General features: G+C 42.9%; 1 protein-coding gene across 1 annotated transcript in view; it reads left to right on the top strand.

The window, feature by feature from the left end:
- The window catches only part of SCFD1 (sec1 family domain containing 1), a 144,494-nt gene that overhangs the window by 29,503 nt on the left and 92,952 nt on the right, over window positions 1-22,039 (top strand). The window contains exons 11-14 of the mRNA XM_034768729.1: window positions 7,078-7,217; window positions 8,482-8,572; window positions 12,906-12,979; window positions 18,982-19,063. Of these exons, the coding sequence (XP_034624620.1) occupies window positions 7,078-7,217; window positions 8,482-8,572; window positions 12,906-12,979; window positions 18,982-19,063 (387 nt within the window). The remainder of the gene's footprint in view (window positions 1-7,077; window positions 7,218-8,481; window positions 8,573-12,905; window positions 12,980-18,981; window positions 19,064-22,039) is intronic.

The following is a 22,039-nucleotide window of genomic DNA, read 5'->3' as shown; positions in this document are numbered from 1 at the left end:
GGACCTGTCAAACTCATTTCACCAAACACATATCTTTCAGGATTTTTATCCATAAGGGATATCGTGAGGTGCTACAGAAAGCTTGTAATTTGTCAAAACTAATACTCCTTGCAAGATGTATGTACGGGTAATATTTAAGGAATAATATGTTTATACTGAAAGTGTGCTTTATGGATTAAGGGCTTGTCTACACTTAAAACGCTGCAGTGGTGCGGGTGTGCCGCTGCAGCACTTCAGTGAAGATATTACCTATGCCAACAGGAGGACTTCTCCCATTGGTGTAGGTAATTCACCTCCCAAGATGCCATAGCTAGGTCCTGTTGACTTAGCACTGCCTACATCAGAGGTTAGGTTGGTTTAACTGCAGTGTTTAGGAGAGTGAATTTTTCCCACTTCTGAGTGTTGTAGTTATACTGACCTAATTTCCTACTGTATACCAGGCCTTAGAGTACAAACTTTAGAGTTAATCACCAAGAAGTAATGGGCCTCGGGGAAGGACCATGCAAGCAAGAGCGAGTTGTCACTCCTCCCTAATCAGCCAGTCAGTTAGTGCAAGACTCAATTGACCAGCCTTGCCCTCTCCCAAAATTATCAATGAAAAACCATCAGAGAAACCATCAAACAATTGAAACACATTAGAATTGAAATAAGAACATTACAACAGACAGAGCTTCACCATGTCTGTGAATAGAAGCAAAAGCCTGTTTTAGTATAACAGTGTGTAGGGAAAGACACTCTAGATCCATTCATTCCCTTGGGGAGTAAGGGTGCTTTCATGGAAGTTTCGGATGCTGGTTACTAAGAAACCATCCAGCTCTTCAATAAACTGAGCTTTTGGGTGGGAAATCTACAATATTAGAAAGGAAAGATAATTATTGATAAATGTAGATCCAGGTTTTTATTTTATAATTTTGTGTTGTAACAACACGTTTCTGACACTCTCATTTCTAGTTAAATCTTTATTCTTAAATAAATCACCTTTTGTTTTATCAGAAGTGCTCACAAGCACTGTGTGGTTTACAGGACTGGTGATTTAAAGTAAAACTGATAAACTGGGACACACTGCAGTGGATCTGTGATTGGGGGCAGTGAATCTGGGATTTCTTAAAGTAGCCAGTTCAGGGGCTGGATATCACAGGGGAATGATTCAAAGGGATTCAGGGATTGGAATGCACCTGTTGTTAATATGCAAGGCAAAGTTAGAACTGGCATAGCCTAGAGGGGAGTGCTGGAGTGGCTAAAAGGCTGGTTGTGTTAAGGAGCTGACACGCAGCTACTACAAGAAAGACTCCCTCTTACTGGAAGCAGGGGATAACAAGGTGACAAAGGGCTGGTCCACACTAAGCCCCCAGCTCGAACTAAGATACGCAGCTTCAGCTACGTGAATAACATAGCTGAAGTCAAAGTATCTTAGTTCGAACTTAAAGGTACTTACCGCGGGTCCACACGTGGCAGGCAGGCTCCCTCTTCGACTCCGCCTACTCCTCTCGCAGAGCAGGATTACTGGCGTCGACGGCGAGCACTTCCGGGATCAATTTATCGCGTCTAGACAAGACACGATAAATCAATCCCAGAAGATCGATTGCTTGCCGCCGAACCAGCGGGTAAGTATAGACGTACCCTTACAGACCTGGGTACCCCAAGAACTGTCACAGTGAACTAATTTTTTATTTTTTTGAGAATTGCCAACAAATTGAAAATTGCTTGCCCAGCTGTATTTTCAAGGCTTCAGATATTCATAGTGAATTACTCCAAAATTAATCACTTAATTTTCCACAAAATATTCAAAGGCATTAGTTCTCATTGGGGACAAAACAGCAAGACAAAGTTAAAATACCTATACAAGGTATTTAACTTCTAAAAGTTAACACTAGTATCTCAAATTTCTTTTAAACAATAAAAAAAAATATTTCTGATAGACGACCATACTGAGAAATTGGAGACAGAAAGTTTCTTGTTTTTTGTGGAAAGTAGGTATGTTTAGGGAAGGAAAAGAGGTGGAAAAATTGGCTTTCTCTGGAATGAGACGCAAACGTGCTTATGAAAATTGTCCCTCCATAATATGAATTCAAGTCTTCCATATTGAGAACTACTCATTCCTTATTTTGGTTATAAGTTCAAAGGCTATTAGTTCTATAGTGAATTTCAGTTTACCACCTAAGGCCTGCATCTGATAAGTTTCTCGTTGTTTGTTGGACATCCCGGGTTAGTCTATTTTTTAAGCTTGGAGTATAGGGAGTATAGTAAGCTTGCATATAACATAATTTGTTGTTAAATAATATAAACTTGATTACAAAAACTGATCCTTGTGACTCCTCACTATCTTTCTTTCCATCTTTTAAGAAAGTTCCATTCTCCCTTAATTTTCTGTCAACTGTTTTCCTGGTTCATGACTCTTCACACTTTGGCTGTTCACTTCTATTATGAAACTTTGTCAGTTACTTTTGAAAACCTAATTACATTATGCATATTATGTTAATTAAATTACATTACCACCACTTGTCTGTTCTGGCAATAGTATCTACAAATATATCCAAAATTATAATCAGGCATGACAATTTTTTTTCATGAGGCTGGTTATCCTTAGCTACACTGCATTTTTTTCAGGGTATAGATCTGTCCATCCTCCCTCGCCCCGTGTGATCTTTCAGTGTAGCTTCTGAATGTTTCCCTCTCCAGCAAAAATCATCAGATTTTCTAGTATTTAGTTTCCAAATATCTTGTACACGATGTCATTAAGATAATCTCTTTGTATCCTTCCTGAATGGCGTAACCTTTATGAAAATGTATGTGAAAGCGTCTTCATCATTTCCCATTTCTTGTAGCAGTTTTGCATGTAATTTGTTTACATCTGATGACTTGCCAACTTCAACTCCATGGGGCCTGTGGTTTAGGGCACCATTGCCTGCAGTCTCCTTTAAGTCAGGAAAAATCCAAGTCCCAATATGAAAGGATTTAGAGAGATGACTTGTATTAAAACCATTTCTAGCACTTTTTGGGTGAAGTTTGCAATTCTTGCACTGTTCCAGAATCATCAAGTATTTTGAAAAAGTTTAAAAAACAAAAAACCTAGGGCCAGATTTACGGACATTTAGTATCTTATTTAAAGTAATGCCATTGAAATTAATACGGCTCTCACAGAGTGTTACTAAAATCTGGTCCTTTATTTTGATCTTAGTTTCTCTACTCAGCCTTTAGGACTATTTTATAAAAATCACTTATAACCTATCACTGCATTATTGTGGGGTATTCGGCATTATTCCTCTGTTGCTCTATTTAAAGGACACTAATTTTAGTTTTTACTCTTCGTTGTTTGTTATATCCCATTAGAAGCTTTAAAATGTTTTTCCTATTTTGTTCTTTTCAGTTTGGTAAACAGAGGTGGTTGTTTTTAGAATGAACTTTAATTAATATGATTGTTTAGTTTTTTAATATGACATGAACATACAGGTAACTTGAAGTGGCGTGGCATGCCAAAGCCTCATTTGTGCACCAGCATAATCAATTATCAGAACAGCTCTGAAAAGTATTTTTAAGGCCATTTAGGGCTACATTTTCAAAGTATTTCTGTTTGTCTTGCACATTCTAACTCCAGTGTATATGCTCTCAGGCCTGTAGGCATGTGCATAGTGTGCTTTGTCACAGCACACACAAGTATGTGTAAACTTTTGAAAGCCTGAATCTTAATTTTCTAAACTTAATTTAGATTTTCTTTACAGTGAAGTGTTGTGTTCATATAAAATATGACTAGCCACTAGAATCCCAAATGACATTCCAAAAATTTTATATAGACTAATTTTTTAGTTCTAACAACACTGATAATTTCCCTCAACTTCTCTTTAGTGTGTTTTCCTCATGCCTACTTATACAACAGGAATATTTTAAACAGGTTTTTAAAATTCTACTCTTTGAAGTTTGTGGCAATTTCTCAAAAATTGTTTAACTTTCTATTTTCAATTTATCCCAGAGTCAAAGAGGTCATCAGTGATAGATGATCAAGGAGAGAGAGGAATAGATCCCAGCACCAAAAGGCAGACTGAAATATGCTGATGGAGAGTTTTAGGGAAAAAGTGTGTGTAATGTTGAAGTGAATCCTAAAATGACTGGAGAATCATTTGTTATTTGAGGAAACGGATGACGTGGTCATTCTTTAGTGCCTAGATTCCATGGTAATGAGTGTATTAGAAATGCAAGTTTGGATTTTTTTTGTACCTGAGGAAAGTCATATAGCATATTGGAACCCTCTCAAAATGTGAACGCCTTGAGCATTTTTTTCCTGTTTATCTTTTAAACATCTAACTTCAATAACCTTATTTTTATATATTGTAAGACAAAAAATGCAAATTCAAATTCTACAAGCCCCTAGGGTTGCCAACTTTCTACTCGCACGAACACCTGTGCCCTGCCCCTTCTCTGAGGCCCCACCCCCACTCACTCCATCCCACCCCTCCCTCTGTTGCTCGCTTTCCCCACTCTCACTCATACGCTCATTTTCACCAGGCAGGGGGTTGGGGTGTAGGAGAGGGTGAGGGCTCTGGCTGGGGGTGCGGGCTCTGGGGTGGAGCCAGGAATGAGAGGTTTGGGGTGGAGGAGGGTGCTCCGGGCTTGGGGGGGGGTGGAGCCGAGGGGCTCGAAGTATGGGAGGGGGCTCCCAGCTGAGGCAGGGGGTTGGAGTGTGGGAGGGGGCTCGGGCCGTGGGGTTAGGATGTTGGAGAGGGTTCAGGTTCTGGGTGGAGCCAAAAATGAGGGGTTCAGTGTGGAAGGGAGCTCTGGGCTGGGGCCGAGAGGTTCGGAGTGCGGGAGGGGGCTCCACACTGGGGCTGAGGGGTTCGGAGTGCTGGAGGGAGATCAGGGCTGGAGCAGGGGGTTGGAGTGTGAGGGCTCTGGTGTGGGGTTGGGTATGAGGGATTTGGGGTGTAAGAGGGTGCTCCAGGCTGGGGCTGAGAGGTTCATAGTGCGGGAGGGAGATCAGGGTGGAGCAGGGGGTTGGGGTACGGGAGGGGTACAGGTGTGCAGGCTCTGAGCAGCGCTTACCTCAAGCAACTCCCAGAAGTAGCGGCATGGCCCCCCTTCTGCTCCTACATGAAGGTGCGGCCAGGCAGCTCTGCACACTGCTCCATCTGCCAGCACCACCCCCACAGCTCCCATTGGCACACAGAGCCCCCTGGCTGCCCTAGGTGTAAGAGCTAGAGGGGGGACGTGCCGCTGCTTCCGGGAGCCATGCAGAACCACGGCAGGCAGGGAGCCTGCCTTAGTGCTACTGTACAGCGGACCGGACTTTTAACGCCCCAGTCAGTGGTGCTGACCAGAGCCACGAGGGTCCCTTTTCAACCGGGCGTTCCGATCAAACCGGACATCTGGCAACCCTACAAGCCCCTTTCATATTTTTAAAGAAGGTGTTTGCTTTATCTTATGAAGCCCAGAGGTGATCCATTTTACCCTAAAATTGTGATGTCTGAGCAGAGGACATCTGTAGAATTTAAAATCTTTTCTAAAAGAATTATTTCCCTTCCCCAGTCATTCAAAATGGGGGAAAAGGGGATAATTAGGAGGAACGAATTAATCCTTCAGCATGAATTAATTAATTTCAAATCTCTGTAAGGAAGGGATTCACCATACATGGTGAGTGGTATGGGGAAGTGCCACCACTGCGGTCCTGTCTCCTGATGGGCGTTGTTCAGGGTTGGAGATCTATTTGTGGGGAGTGAGTGGGGCTCGTTTGCTTACCCACATTTTTTACTTCCACCTTGTAAACCAGGGGGAATCCATTCAACCATTATAGTCAATGCAGAGATGCCATACTGGCAAGGTATGGGGAAAAAGTTGCAAGAGGCTTTATGGAAACAGCCAGCCAGCCATGTCCTCTGAATGAGAGCTGTAGTTTCTGGGGTCAGAATCTTGCCTGTTTCCGCACAGATTCTTCAAACAGAATCATCTGTTGAAAATACTGACTATAACCTTAGAATTTTCCTCCCAGTGATCCCCACCAGGGGCATCTTGTGGGGTTTTTTTGCAGCAGGGAAAAACTTGGTCTCACGGTACTGTATCCACAATTTTGGTGTAATTGGGTCATCATCGTTAGACTACAACATTTCTCTACCACACTGAGGAAACCTATAGCAGCCCTGTACAAATATGTTCTAAATTACTGAATTGCCTCTACAAATCCCATATGAAAACCTGTGCACCTTCTAGAGTGAATTTATAGAATCATTTTAAGTCAGACAACTCCAGTTCCTGGTAAATAATCCAGTTTACATACAGAAAGCAAAGTAGGTTATCATGTCTGCTTACAAAATCTTTGTGTGTGCGCTCTTGAATGTGAGTTAGAACAGGACAAATATGCATGCACTCACTTGAAATTCTGTTTCTATTATAGCATTAAATGACTTTGACTTTGAAGAAACTGCACCGACTCCTAACTCTGCTTATGTTATCTTAGGCCTTGGCTACACTCGGGACTTCCCAGCGCAGACGTGGCAGCACTGTGAAGCGTGAGTGTAGTCATGCTGCCAGCACTGCGCGAGCTCTCTCGCAGCGCTATATATAATCCACCTCTCCGAGGGGAATAGTTTGCTGCGCTGCGAGCGAGCGTGCAGCGCTGCAGGCTCTGATTACACTGGCGCTCTACAGCGCTGTACTCGCTGTGCTCGGGGAGGGGGGCCGTTTTCACACCCCTGAGCCAGCAAGTTGCAGTGCTGTACAGCACCAGTGTAGCCAAGGCCTTAGGTTGGTTAGTAAACTTCTTTCGGCTGGTGTACAGATATTTAACAAAAATACATTCTTTTGGTTACGCTAGAATAAATAGCAAAATAAAACATTTGCTCAACGGAAAAGAGTGGTAGCAAAATAGTCTATTTTAAAGCATTAAGGAAGAAAGATTATACATACAACCTAGAGATTTTTAGAGAGGATTTGAAATGTCCATTTCATTTGGAAGATCTATCATAGGATTTAATCAAAATAAATGTATGGAGTTATTTTCTTCTAGTTATTTTGGTTCATGGTAAGAATATTTTTTTATTCTCTATTTTGGTTTGAAATTGTGGATGTTTAATTAAGATTATCTTTTTCTAGGATTTCCATTTGAACAGAGTTAATCTAGAGGAATCTTCAGGAATGGAAAATTCTCCAGCGGGGGCTAGACCAAAGAAAAAGAATAAAAAATCATATGACTTAACTCCAGCTGATAAATTTTGGCAAAAGCATAAAGGCAGGTGAGCTGAACAATTCCAGATTTTATATTTAAATTAATCAACTTCTAATGAAGAATTACCCTTAACATACTAATATTTTTTCCATGTCTTTGAGGAAGTATGATAGAGCATTTGTGCAAAGGGGGTCATAAGCCACATTACTCTACACAAAGAACTCTGTGTAATTTCATAAAATAGGCATGTTTGGTATAGTTCAATCATCTATGTAAATAGTGTAGAGGAATTAATCTCATTTTAAGGGATTCACTAGCAGTTTTACTTAGTTTAGGAATGTTTGAATGTTCCTTTGAATAAAAGCATACAAATGACAAATATGTTTGAAAATTGAGTAGATGCTTTTTATTTAATTCTAAAGGCACTATTAGCCTAGTTTCTCATGTACCTGTGGAGTAAGACTTCATTTGTAAAAAATGCTTTGAAATGTGTTCCCAGTTCAGGGGGAAAATCAGATTGGATTTATAGAGAGAAGTGGAGCTCTTTGGTAATATGGAAAATGCTAAATTAAACATAATCTCTTAATTCTTATGATTTACAAACACGGTAGTGGAGTGCCCTGGATGTGCTAAGAAAGAGTTCTGTGTGAGCAAAGATATAAAAGAATGAAAACTTGAAAACCAGCACTGGAGAGACAAACTCTGCTGTTTAGTGTGGACTGGTCACATTATTAGATTTAAAGAAAGATGTCATCTGATCCATTTGGATATCCCAATACTTTACTGTTTTGAATGTTTATGAAAATGAAATTACTTAGGATGGAGACCTCATGATTAGTAGATTTAGTCCCTTCAGGTAAAATAGTTGAGTAATTGCTTTATACTAATCCTTACCTATTGCAGTAGCTTTACTTTTAGGGTTTTGTGGAAATATATTTAATATCTACAGCAATTTGAAACACTGATGTTAGTGGATCTGCTGGGACAGTCATTTTACCTCTTTGTATTCATCTGCTTTGGGGGGATTTTTTTTGTTATGTAGAGAGTATGCATCTATGGTTCCATCACTATGTATTAACTTTTATAAGTGGATTTAATAAAGCATATAAAAAGTAATGGATATTTGTACTGAAAGCTTAAGCATATGTTTGATTACTCTCATATATTAATTATGTTCTGTATTTTTGATGCTTCATTATTATAATAGTGAGTTGGTATTTCATAAATATTTCTGAAAGGCATTTCAACAGTTATTTTGATCATACAAACCAAATGGTTCTACTGTTTAAATTTGACTGCTTAACAGAACCTGATATATAATACTGCTTTAGTCCTTTCCCAGAGGTAGCAGAGTCTGTTCAGCAAGAGCTGGAATCCTACAGAGCCCAAGAAGATGAGGTCAAAAGGCTTAAAAGTATTATGGTAAGGTTTGTTTAACAAATATATTTTTTGTTTAACATTTTGTTTTTATATAATATATGGGAATACGTGTATAGGGCTTTGTTCCATACTTTGAAAACATCAGCATCAACAAATGTTGTTCTTCGAGTGATGGTCCCTATGTGGATTCCAAGCATGGGTGTGCGTGCACGCCATGCGCCAGAACCGGAACTATTCCTAGTAGTATCCGTTGACCCACATCTGCATCGGCCATGTGGCATGTCCGAAGCTTTAAGAGGCAGTGCAGGTCAACGCAGCTCCAGTTCCCTTTTACCGCCGCATGCCCAGAGTTGGAATCTTTCTTCCTCGGTGCTCTTAGCTTGTTAAAAGAACTGTTTCTGTCCATTGTACATATTTTTTCTTTAGTGTAGTTTAGTAGTTGTCTGTTCATCGTTAATTAGTTGGCTGGTTACTTTCCGTTGGACTTATCCCCTCTGGGGACTCCCCCTGGCTTGGGGACTGTACTCTGGCAAGCTGGGTTTAAATATTGCGCTTCATGCCTACGTGCCTTCTCTGTGAGCAATGTGCATCAATTTTGTCTTTATTGCCTTGGCAAGGCTCACATTGCTGCACATTGCTCCATCTGCCGATCATTCCCTACCGCTCACCCGGGAGGCTAGAGAACTCCACCTCCGCAAACACCTCATGGAAGAGGCAATGCGCCCAAGTGCACTCCCAGATCTGGGATCCATGGATCCACTGGAATGGCATTCAACACCGGCAGTGAGCGCCTCTCTGGGGTCTTCCCACCCAGCACCGGTGCACCCACCAAAAGCCCACCGTGTGCACATAAAGCACACCCATGGGCATAAGGGTGGCTCCCCGACAGGGGCCGCCCCCAAGCGCAGTGTTGCCTCCTCAAGCCATGTCAAGTCGGGTGAGAAGTCGCGCGCCGACTTGGAAACTCCTGCTCCGAAGATGTCCCGCTCCGAGCACAAGTCCAAGCTGCTCTGGCACCAGCCACAGTGACTGTCTCGCTACCAGTGCCCCCAGTTCCATCCACTCCACCAGGTCTGTCCAGACTTGCCTGCCTGGTGCCAGGCATGCTAGGACATTTAACGGCTGAGCTTATGCTACCATATATGGGCCTCCGGGTCCCCTGCCACGCTTCACCTGCCATCCCCTATGGACGAGTTGCTCCTGCTCCATCCTTCTCTGCTCCACCCTGCCCTTCTCTGCTGGGCCAGAGGTGCCTTTATTGCTCCTGGACCATCCTCCTGCACTGATGGTTCCACTGGCTCCTCCCCTACCAGACTCATCTTCCGAGTCTGAGTGGTCCTCCTACCCAGACCCCACCTTCTCGCCTGCACGGTCCTTCAGTCTGGATCCTTGCCGCCAACTGTACCCTCCAGTATACGCCCCGTCAGCTGACCTATGGTACCCCTACACCTCGGCACCACCACTGCCTGGTCACCTCTATGCCTGGCCCTACTGGGCTTCCAGGATGCCCTATTATGAGCATGGAATGCCATCTCCTTCATGGCACCAGTTGTCCCTGACGCACATAGCCCCTCCCTTCTTCTTCGAGGACCCTTCGGCCGTCTCCATTCTGGCGGCACCAGCAGACACCTTTGCCAACCCCAGTCGATATGGGCGTCTCCTCGTCTCTGGATGATGCTATCATTCTCCCCCATTCTCTCACCTCTTGCCAACCTCGTGCCATACCAGGACTTTGGGGAATGGCCACATCCCTTAGGCTGCCTGTCGAAGACGTTCAGGACCCGTGAGATCAATTCCTAGACATCTTACAATCTTCTGGACCTTCGTGTACTGCACTCCCGGTTCACAATGCCCTTCTACAACTGGCCCAGACCACCTAGCACACCATAGCCTCCAGTGCCCCAACACCAAAACAGGCAGAATGCCAGTACTTCATGCCCTATTACGGGCATGGACTTTCCTTTCACCCACATGCCCCCAACTCCCTGGTGGTCCGAGCCGCGACCGAGCCAACTACATCTATGGTCCATGCCCCCTGATTGGGCCACCAAGAAGTTGGACCTCCTGGGATACCAGGTCTATTCTTCTGCTGGCCTCCAATTCCACATTGTCAGCTACCAGGCCATCCTGGCCAAGTATGACTTCCTTTCATTTTCCAAACTCATGGACTTCCAGGCCTTCCTCCCCCCGGAGAGGCAGCAGGACTTCCAACGTCAACTGGATGAAGGCAAGTTAGTGGCCAAGGTCACTGTCCAGGACACGGTCAATGCTGCCTCATACTTTGCCAGGACTCCCAGCTTTCCAAAAGAAGTCCAGACCACTTTTGAGGACCTCCCCTTCGACAACCACAAGTTCAGAAACAAAACAGACGAGTCCTTCCATTCCCTCAAGGACTCTCATGCCAGCTTATGCCACGTACCAGCCTTACCACCAACCTTACCCCCAGCGCCCACCCTATTCTTCTCAGCATTGTCTGCCCTTGCAACAAACTCGCTACACTTTCTATTTCCACCCTGCCTTGAGGTTCCTCTAAGCAGCCCTTTTGACTCCTTCCCCAAGACCCACGAACCTCCCCCCTCTCCTCTCACTACTCCACAGGTGGTTTTCTGGGGCCGCCTTAGCTGCTTCACTCGCAACTGGGGCAAGATTACCACCAACCACTGGGTGCTGGAATATTGTCTACCAGGGATACCTCATCTAATTTCTCTCCTTCCTGCCTCGCTGCCCACCTGAGGAGCGCCCTGCCACGTTATCATACTCTCACTTCCTCTGAGAGGAAGCGGATACCCTCCTCCAGAAGGCCACTATAGAACTCATTCAACAGTGCTACCGTTGCCAGGGCTTCTATTCCTCCTATTTCCTTGTGTCAAAAAAAGGAGGTGGTTTCCACCCTATCTTGGACCTCTGAACAGATTTATTCACAAGTTCCATTTCCGGATGGTCACCCTCCCTCTCATTATCCCCTCCCTTTCCCATAGAGCCTGGTTCACCACTCTTGATACAAAGGATTCAATGGATGCGGCAGTGGGCCATGCTGTTCTCCACACTTCTTCTGAGCCCTTGTGCTCGCCTCCTACCTGAGCACTGCTCGCTACTCTCTGATGCTTGGAACCACATAGGGACCATCTCTCTCTCTCTCTCTCTGAGGTTACTTACTGTAACTGGAGGTTCTTTGAGATGTGTGGTCCTTATCTGGATTCCAATCCTGCCCTCCTTCCCCTCTGCTGCTTGGTAAGAGGCATCAAGCTGCGCAGCCTCCTAAAGCCTTGGACGGACCACACGGCGACGCACTATGCACGTACAGGTCAATGGAAGCTACTATGAACAATTCTGGCTATGGCGCATGGCGCACATGCGCACCCATGCTTGGAATCCAAATAGGGACCACACATCCCAAAGAATTTCCAATTATAGTAAGTAACCTCCTCTCCTTTAGCTCATGCCAGTTCTCACTATCTTAACTGACACATTCTGGGAAGGGAAGCACTTTGGATGTAAAATGATGATAGGGCAAAAAGGGTGCCATGAAGTTGTGGGGAAATAAACATTTTAACATACAGCTAGATAAGGTATACTTTAAAACCAGGTTTTTAGAAAACTTAAAGTAATAAAAGAAGATAATGCATGTGGAAGACTTCAGGTCATTGCAAAATATCACTTCATCCTCTGAAGTGAATTCACTATTGTAAATACATAAACATGATTATTTGCCTGAATTTATTGTGATAATATTGCAGCATTTCCAAATGAGACTTAGAAGGATGTGTTCATAATAGTATGCAGTGACTCACAGAGTTACGGGGCTGCTGTTCTAAATAATCAATTTAACAACACTGATCTCTTAAATAATTAAGTCTCTGATACATATTAAGTATTTGAAAATTGTAGTGTGGAGTAAACAGGTTCATATGTTAACAGCCACTCCAGAAATGCACAGCAGTTTTAATCTGTCTGGGTCTGGTTTGAAGACAAACATGTTGAAAATAGCCCCTCCTAAATTCCTTGTAAGGTGGTGACAGACTTCAGCCTTGATCCAAACACCTTGCTAACATTCTTTCCATACCACCATATACAACGCAGTGAGAGACTTCTCCATGAGCTGTGAAATTCTTTGAATTATTATCTAAAATGGATTATGGCCTTTAGGAAGCCCACCTTCCTTTTTGTTTCAAATGGCATCTGTACAATGTGTTTTTTCTAACTTCTAGACTTTTTCATTTATAATTATAAATTATATATGCATGTACCCAGTAGAAGTATTATTATCCGGACACTGTCAGTGTAAAATAGAGAAGAAATAAATTAACCATATTTACAAATATGGTTTTGTGTCTACAGCATACATGGTTGTACCTTAATGAAACTCTTTCCACAGGGAATTGAAGGGGAGGATGAAGGAGCAATAAGTATGCTTTCTGATAATACAGCTAAGCTAACTTCAGCTGTTAGGTAAGTAATTAATAAAGCACTAGTAGTGTAGGTAAAATAGCTTTCCATTAGTTATATTTTCTGCTATTTTGATTTTAATATCTCCTGATGATTTTACCAACTTTCAAAATTTCAATCGGAATGTTAAGCAAGAATTTAGATGTTTGTTGCCCAGTATGGCAAAATCTCAAAAAATAGACTTTGGAGGAAATTGTTCTTTTTTCAGTGATTGTCTGCATGGATTCTGCTTCTGGTGCGCATTCAGTCCATTAGTGTGAGATTGGATTCTACTGGCCAGCAGAACCCATTGGGACTAGATGTCCTCACATGCCACACCCTTATCCAAGGACAAAAGGGGTGGAGTAGGCCCAACAGTTCCTTAACTTCCTTTTTACCATCTATGGGGGAGACACCGAACCATGTACTTTACTTTGCACACTGTGAGACTACTTGTTAGGCTAGTTTATTATACTTGAATAGTTAATTAGCATAAATAGCATAATTAAGTTATAGTTTAACACCCATTGGCAAAATGATAAGATTCATCACTAGGAATTCGTTTTAGGTATAGAGTTACCCCCAATAACGGGTACTTAGATGCTCAGGGAGACTAGAGAGGCTATAAAAATAGAGGACTCAGTAATAATGGGGGATTTCAACTACCCCATAGCAACTGGGTACATGTCACCTCCAGAAGGGATGCAGAAATAAGGATTCTAGATACCATTAATGACTGCTTGTTGGTGCAGCTAGTCCTGGAACCCCCAAGGGGAGAGACCATTTTTGATTTAATCCTAAATGGTGCACAGGATCTGGTCCAGGAGGTGAATATAGCTGAACTTCTTGGTAATAGCTACCATAATACAATTAATTTTAACATCTTTGTGGGTGGGGGAGAAAACCAAAAAGCCTACCACAGGCTTTTTAACTTCAGCATTTAACTTCAGAAAGGAGAACTACACAAAAGTGAGGAAGATATTTAAACAGGAATTAAAAGGAACAGTCACGAGTGAAATGCCTGCAAACTGAATAGAAACTTTTTAAAAACTGCCATAACACAGGCTTAAACTAAATGTATACCCCAAATTAGAATATTAAGAGGACCCCAAAAATGCCACCATGGCTAACCAACAGAGTAAAAGAAGCAGTTAGAGGCAAAAAGGCATATAAAAATTGGAAGTCAAATCTTACTGAGGAAAATGGAAAGAAGAATAAACTCTGGTAAGTCAAGTGTAAAAGTATAATTAGGCAGGCCAAAAAAGAATTTGAAGAGCAACTAGCAAAAGACTCAAAAACTAACAGCAAAGAATGTTTTAAGTACATCAGAAACAGGAAGCCTGCCAACCAATCAGTAGGGCCAATGGGTAATCAAGGTGCTAAAGGAGCACTCAAGGGAGACAAGGCCATTGTAAAGAAGTTAAATGAATTCTTTGCATCAGTCTTCACTGCAGAGGATGTGAGGGAGTTTCCCACACCTGAGACATTCTTTTTAGGTGACAGATCTGAAATGCTATTCCGGATTGAGGTGTCTGTAGAGGAGGTTTGGGAACAAATTAGTATATTAAACAGTAATAAGTCACCAGAACCAGATGGTATTCACCCAAAAGTTTTGAAGGAACTCAAATATGAAATTGCAAAAATACTAACTTTGACAAGGTCCCTCACCAAAGGCTCTTAAACAAAGTAAGCAGTCATGGTATAAGAGGGAAGCTCCTGTCATGGATCAGTAACTAGTTAAAAGACAGGAAACTAAGGGTAGGAATAAATGGCCAGTTTTCAGAATGGAGAGAGGTAAATAGCTCTGTCCCCCACGGATCTGTACTGGGACCGTTGCTGCTCAACATATTCATAAATGATCTGGAAAAAGGGGTAAACAGTGAGGTGACAAAGTTTGCAGACAATACAAAAGTACAGAAGATAGTTAAGTCCAAAGCTGACGCAAAGAGAGACTAAGGGATCTCACAAAATTGCTTGAATGGGCAACAAAATGGCAGATGAAATTTAATGTTGACAAATGCAAAGTAAATATAATCCCAATTATGCATACAAAATTATGGGATCTAAATGATCTTTTACCACTCAAAGATTTTGGAGTCCTTGCGGATAGTTTTCTGAAAACATCCGCTCAATGTGCAGCAGCAGTCAAAAAAGGTAACAATTTTAGGAGCTGTTAGGAAAGGGGTAGATGATAAGACAGTAAATATAATGCCACTATAGAAATCCATGGTACATCCACACCTTGAATATTGCATGCAGTTCGGGTCACCCCATCTCCAAAAATATATCTTAGAAATGGAAAAGTTACCAAGACATGCAACAAAAATGATTAAGGGTATGGGAACAGCTTCCATCTGAGGAGAGATTAAAAAGACTAGCACTATTCAGTTTGGAAAAGAGATGACTAAGGAGGGGATATGACAGAGGTCTATGAAATCATGAGTGGCGTGAAGAAAGTGAATAAGGGATTATTTACTCCTTCATGTAATGCAAGAACCCGGGGTCACCCCGTGAAATTAATAGGCAGCAGGTTTAATACAAACACGAGGAAGTACTTTTTCCACACAATGCACAGCTAACCTATGGAACTCATTGCAATGGGATGTTGTAAAGGTCAAACTATAACTGGTTTCATAAAAGAACTAATTAAGGTCATGGATGATAGGTCCATCAATGATTATTAGCCAAGATAGTCATGGATACAACCCCATGCTCTGGGTTTCCATAAGCCTCTGACTGTCAGATGCTGGGAGTGGACGACAGGGGATAAATCACTTGGTGATTGCCCTGTTCTGTTCATTCCCGCTGAAACTTCTTGCATTGGCCACTGTCGGAAGACAGGATAGTGGGCTAGACTCAGTATGGCTGAGCCAAAACCCTGACATTTTAAACTTATCCCTCTTGCAAGGCTGGCATATGGCCTTATGGCTCATATTGTGTCCCTCTGGTGCATTGGCTGGTCACCAAGTACCCACAGGTACCACCTGAAACTGCGGTCCATATCACCAGTGATGAATACTCTAGGTGTCTGTTTTGTCTCAGTGAAGGACACGTCACTGGCAAATGTTTAATCTGTCTCTCCTTTTCCAAAAGAATGCACAAAGGCCTGATAGTCCTTCTCAAGCTTTCTTCTGGAGCTATCAAAAAGGGCCTCCTCAGTGTCTGAAGCTAAAAATCCTGTCAAGCTGGCTCATTTGCTCTTGGCTAGTGTTCTGGTGAGATGCAGCCGTACACCAAGGTCCTGTGTTCAGTCTTCATCAAAGACATTGAACCCCTTGGCCACTGAGTCTACGCCCAGTTGTTGTCAGGAAGGGGTAGGAAGGAGCAGAGTTCCCAGGGTAAGAATAGACAAAGGTCACCCTCCCTGGTGCCTAGTAAGATGAGCCATGTCTCTGTGTTGGTTCATGTCCCTCAATGAAAAAGCAGTTTACAGCCCTGATTGGATCCCTCTGATGTATTAACTGGTCGCAGAGTACCCATGGTCCATATTTTCCCCAGTAACAACACCTCAGTACTGATGTCAGTATTGTAACACATGATAGCAATCCTCTCTGAGCCCATGACTCTGCCATCGACCTTCATGGTGCAGATGTGTCTGGTGCAGACTTTCTCAATGCTGAAGATGTTTCCTGTACTGAGTCATCTCATGGTGATGACACAGTTAGAGTCACCCCTGCTATCCTCATCTGCCATTTTTAAGTGCTTCTGTCTCTGGACCGATGAGTTCTGGAATTGAAACACTGACTGGGTTTTGGGAGGGCCGTAAGACACCTGAATAGTGCAACTTCATTATTTGAGTGTTGATTTTCTTCCATCTCTTCAAAATATAGTAGGGAGATATCTGCCACCCATATACTTTGTTCTCATGGGAGTTGTACTGATCTGATAGGGAGACCAGGGATCATCTTTCCAAGCACATGTCAGGGTTCCTGTGAGAAACGTTCTTTTTGGTTTCTACCCCCATGTCCTCCAGCCCTGTACTATTTCAGCATGAAATCTTGGCCATTTTGGGCTCCCTTCTAGGAAATCTTCCTTTACTGCTCTCTTCTTCCAGAGTTAAATCTTCCTCCACTCCACTGGCTGCCTGAACAGTGTGTTGTTCTGCTCTTGTCAGCTTTCCCCCAGCCCTGGTTTAAAAAATCCACTACAGCCTTTTTAATTTTACATGCCAGCAGTCTGGTTCCATTTTGGTTTATGTGGAGCCAATCTCTCCTCTATAGGCTACTCCTTCCCCAAAATGTTCCCCAGTTCTTAATAAACCTAAATCCCTCCTCCTTGCACCATCATCTCATTCATGCATTGAGACCTTGTAGTCCTGCCTGTCTTACTGGCCCTGCGTGTGGAAATGGAAGCAATTCAGAAAATGCCACCTTGGTGGTCCTGGACTTTGATCTCTTACCTAGCAGCTTAAATTTGACCTCCAGTACCTCTCTCCTACCTTTCCCAAGTCATTGATACTTGCATGTAGCATAGCCACCAGTTCCTCCCCAGTGCTACCTATAGGTCTGTCTTAATATCTCATGAGATCTGCTATCTTTACATCCAGCTGGCAATTTACCATGCGGTTCTCCTGGTTATCATAAACCCAACCATCTATGTTTCTAGTAATCAAATCCCCACTACTATTGCCTGTCTCTTCCTAGTAAGTCCCTGCCCCCCAGAGGGATATCCTCCGTGCAAGAGGATGTCATGACATCATCTGGAAGGTGGGTCCCAACTATGGGATTGTTTCCTTCTACTCCAGCTAGATGCTCTCCCGCCCCAAGACTTTCATCCTCCTTAACAGCACAGGGGCTGTTGGACAGGAGGTGGGACGGCTCTACTTTGTCTCTAAAAGTCTCTTCTCTGTACCCCACTGTCTCTCATTGTCCTCCAGTTCAGCCACTCTGGCCTCAAGAGTCCATACTCTGTCTCTGAGGGCCATGAATTGCTCGCACCGCACGTGTACATACACCACCTGCTCCCAAGGCAAGGCAATACATGTTGCACTCAGTGCGATAAACTGGGTAGCCCCCACTCTGCTGCTGATCTTCTACCTATGGTGTTGGGTTTTTTTGGTTTGGTTGTTTTGTTTTACTCTTGTGGCTTTTTTTTATGTAGCCTACATTTAGGGTATGTATGTTAGGTGTATTGGGTTTTTTCTGTTTGTTCTGTCAGTTACTTTTCTTGGGAACTTGGTGCCTTTCTAATTGTTATCCCTTGGCCGCCTCTCTTTGCAGCCAAACTTTCCTTATGTTGGCAGCTCACTCAATTGCTGTGCTTTCTCACGGGCTCTCAGCTTAAGAAGGGGCTCTTGCAGGAGGCATCTAAATTTATGCCTGTGGCTAGGCTACGCACACTTCCTACATCCTATTGATAAATGGGTCCTGACGTCTACTAGCTATCCCTGTGATCAAGGATAAACATTAATAGGTGATTATTCAGATGCCACAGTGACAAGCACCTCCAACAGGGCTGTGAGTCACAAGTACAGTGTGTCTGATCAATCCTTCTTGAATTGCATACCCCAGAACTAGACACAGTACTCTAGCAGTGGTTGCACCAGTGCCAAATACAAAGGTAATATTATCTCTCTAAGCCTACTTGAGATATCCCTAGTTATGCATCTGAGGACCATTTTAGCCCTTTTGGCCATAGCATCACACTGGAATCTCATGTTCAGCTGATTATCCTGCCCCCAAATATCTTTTTCAGAATAACTGCTTCTCGAACTAGTGTCCCCCCATCTTGTTAGTATGGCCTGCATTCTTTGTTCCTAGATGTATACATTTACATTTAGCTGTATTACTTTGCCCATACTGTGTATACATTAGTTGTTTTCTATCACTAAACTACAGCTATTTAAATTACCCACATTGAATATACTGTTTCTATGAGAACCTTAACTCTTGTATTTCCTGACTCCTTTGTTTTTCAGTTTGTAATCTTCACTTTTGCTTCTCATAATTTATGCATTTATTATAGTGAATGCACAACTCCACTAGAATGTGCAACTCAACGTTTTACTTTATATTCAATTTTTTCAGCTCTCTTCCAGAACTACTTGAAAAGAAAAGGCTCATCGATCTTCATACAAATGTTGCAACTGCTGTTCTGGAGCATATAAAGGTATCCCCACTGTGTGTTACAAAAATATAGAACTCCTTTATAAGTCAGCTTATCTCTGTCAAACCACAATACGGTTGACATTACTTAAAACTGGAGATATAGATCAGAATGGCATGTCTTTTCAAAAATAATACCTTGTCATATGATGTGTAGCTCTTTCCATCATTTGGTCTTGCAAGATGTAACAGTGGGAGGAACTTTAATTTCAGTGTGTATGCACAACAGGGTGAAATAAATGTGTTCTGGCAACCTTGGGTCAAAATTGCTCACAGATTTAGTTCATCTATGTGTGATGGCTACGTTCTAGTGTTAAAATTTTAATGTGGGACGAAGCTGTGACGTTGATTTTATGTGATTTTATGAAAATGTGCTAATGAGTGTGAATACAATGTAACTGGAATATGCTTCATGCAAAAGGTCCCTTGTAAGGTACCATTACAAAGCTTATAATCTACTGAGTGTGGTCATCCTATTTGTATAAATGTATCACTCTTGCTGGCTCCAATCAACCAGAACAATTGACTGTGGATGGCTCTGTTTGCTTGCAGGCCTTCCTGTAAGTCAGGCTGGGATGAATGAGGGCTTGAAGTCTTACAGTGGCATGTGATCATGTCACCTGAACTGAAATCCATCTTTAACCTGGTGCTTTTCCATTTAGAAAAAGGGGTGGGAAGCCAGAGAGGGACAAAGGATTCCTGCCTTATGCAAAAGATATATAAGGGGGTGGAACAGAACAAAGGAGGCTGAAATCATGAGAAATCCCCTGGCTTCCACCTGAGCTGGAACAAGGGCTGTGCCAGGGGAAAGGATTGTGCCCAGATTAGGAAGGGGTCCAGTCTGTGATAAAAGCTTATTGAAACATCTCTGAGGGTGAGATTTTATTTGTATTCAGCTTTCTTACTGTATTAGGTTTTAGACTTGCATGTTTTATTTTATTTTGCTTGGTAATTCACATTGTTCTGTTATTACTTGGAACCACTTAAATCCTACTTTTTTTATTTAATAAAATCACTTTTTACTTATTAATTAACCCAGAGTATGCATTAATGCGGGGGGCGGGGAGGGCAAACAGCTATAAACAGTGTTATAGAGGGCGAACAATTTATGAGTTTACCCTGTATAAGCTTTATACAGGGTAAAAACAGATTTATTTGGGGTTTGAACCCCATTGGGACTTGGGCATCTGAGAGTTGGAGACAGGAAAACTTCTTAAGCTGTTTTCAGTTAAGCCTGCAGCTTTTGGGGGACATGGTTCAGACCCGGGTCTGGGTTTGTAGCAGGCTATTGTGTCTGGCTCAAACAGGCGAGGTTCTGGAGTCCCAAGCTGGCAGGGAAAACGGGCTGAGAGGTAGTCCCAGCACATCAGTTGGCAGTCCCCAGGGGGGTTTCTGTGATCCAACCTGTCACAGTGGCATAGTCGAGCAGGATCTGTGCACAGCTGATTGCTTTGAGATACTGGTAGTGATTTTAAGTGAGTTTTAAGTGTGGTGGCTGGAGAACAGATAAAGTGGTTACTGGTTTGTTATTTTCTGTTTGCTTATTTTGGGTAAGGGAAATAGGGACAGAAAAGGAAGCAAAATAAGTAAGAGTGAAGATCAGAAGAAGCTAGAACTACACAAGTTGCAATTGCCCAGAAAGGCTGAACACTGGGTGCTGGGAAAGTCTCTGTTAACTAAGAAGCCCCTGAGTTGCGTGCATCTCAGTTTCAGTGAACTGCAGACGGATGTGGCCCAACCTCTGTGTTTGTGCTGAAGCTGACTGAAGTGTCTAACTTAGCAAGACAGGAGTGGATGGGTGCCTGTTATGGCAGGAGGGGATTCTCTGTGGTATCCCAGCTCATTGAGTGACAGTCTCAAGGGAAGACAAATGGAAATTGATGTGCCCTGGAAAAAGAAAAGGCTGCCCACCAGCAAACCCTGAACTTAAAAGACAAAGCAAATTAAGACCCAGAAGCACGAATTAGCTGTAATGGAGTGGAAGAGCTGCACAGAGACATGTATCCTGGAGCTGGAAGTTGGGGTCCTAGTGACAGCTGTGGTGGGAACAGACCCCAAGGACACTGTAGCTGGGAGCAAGCCCAACCTAAATGAAACTGGGTGGGAAGAGGGAATTTTGCTGGCCAGTAAACGGTCTGTCATAGCTGGTAGCTGTGAGCCCACAGCTGGATCCGGGTCTCCTCCTTTTTGGGGGGACACAGGAGTGTCTGCCCCAGAGGGGAGCCCAAAGAAGAATTTTAGGTATACTGTCTCTGCCACGGACAGTGTCCAGGTCTCTGTCTCAAACAAGGCAGGGTTCTGAAATCCCAAGTTGACAGGGAAAACGGGCTCAGAAGTAGTCTCAGCACATCAGTTGGCAGTCCCAAGGGGGTTTCTGTGATCCAACCTGTCACAGAAGCCCGTTAAAATGATATTTTAAAACATATGTTTGCTATGCTTTAAGCTAAGATTAGGTCATTAGTTAATGGTTTAAATATTTTTCTCCATAAATTGTATATCATGGACTTGTATTAGTCATCTGAAAGTGCTGATATGAAAGAAGTTCATGACTGTATGGTAAATTGACCCATAGGGAGGTGGTTAAGGAAAGATGGTCTTTTGTGGTTAAGGTATAGACCAGGGCATCAGGAAATTGGTTTTATTCCTGTTTCTGCCATAGACTTGCTGGCTGAATCACTTGGTTCCTGATCTTACGACATCTAGGGTGATCAGACAGCAAATGTGGAAAAATTGAGACGGGGTCGGGGGTAATAGGAGCCTATATAAGAAAAAGATCCAAAAATCGGGACTGTCCCTATAAAATCGGGACATCTGGTCACCCTAATGACAACTTACTGGGCAGACCCTTGTGCCTGCATGGAGTCCGATTGAAGTCAGTAAGGTTCCATGGGGGTGCAGCAGTTTCTTAGGCACTTCAGAAAATTTTACCCCAGACTGCTTAGCTGCCTCACAAGGGGTAGGATGTTTTGAGGCTTAATTC

The sequence above is a fragment of the Trachemys scripta genome, chromosome 4, assembly GCF_013100865.1.
Source record: "Trachemys scripta elegans isolate TJP31775 chromosome 4, CAS_Tse_1.0, whole genome shotgun sequence".
Taxonomy (NCBI): Eukaryota; Metazoa; Chordata; order Testudines; family Emydidae; genus Trachemys; species Trachemys scripta.
The sequence above is the reverse complement of the archived record's forward strand: the minus strand, read 5'-3'. Positions and strand labels throughout refer to the sequence as shown.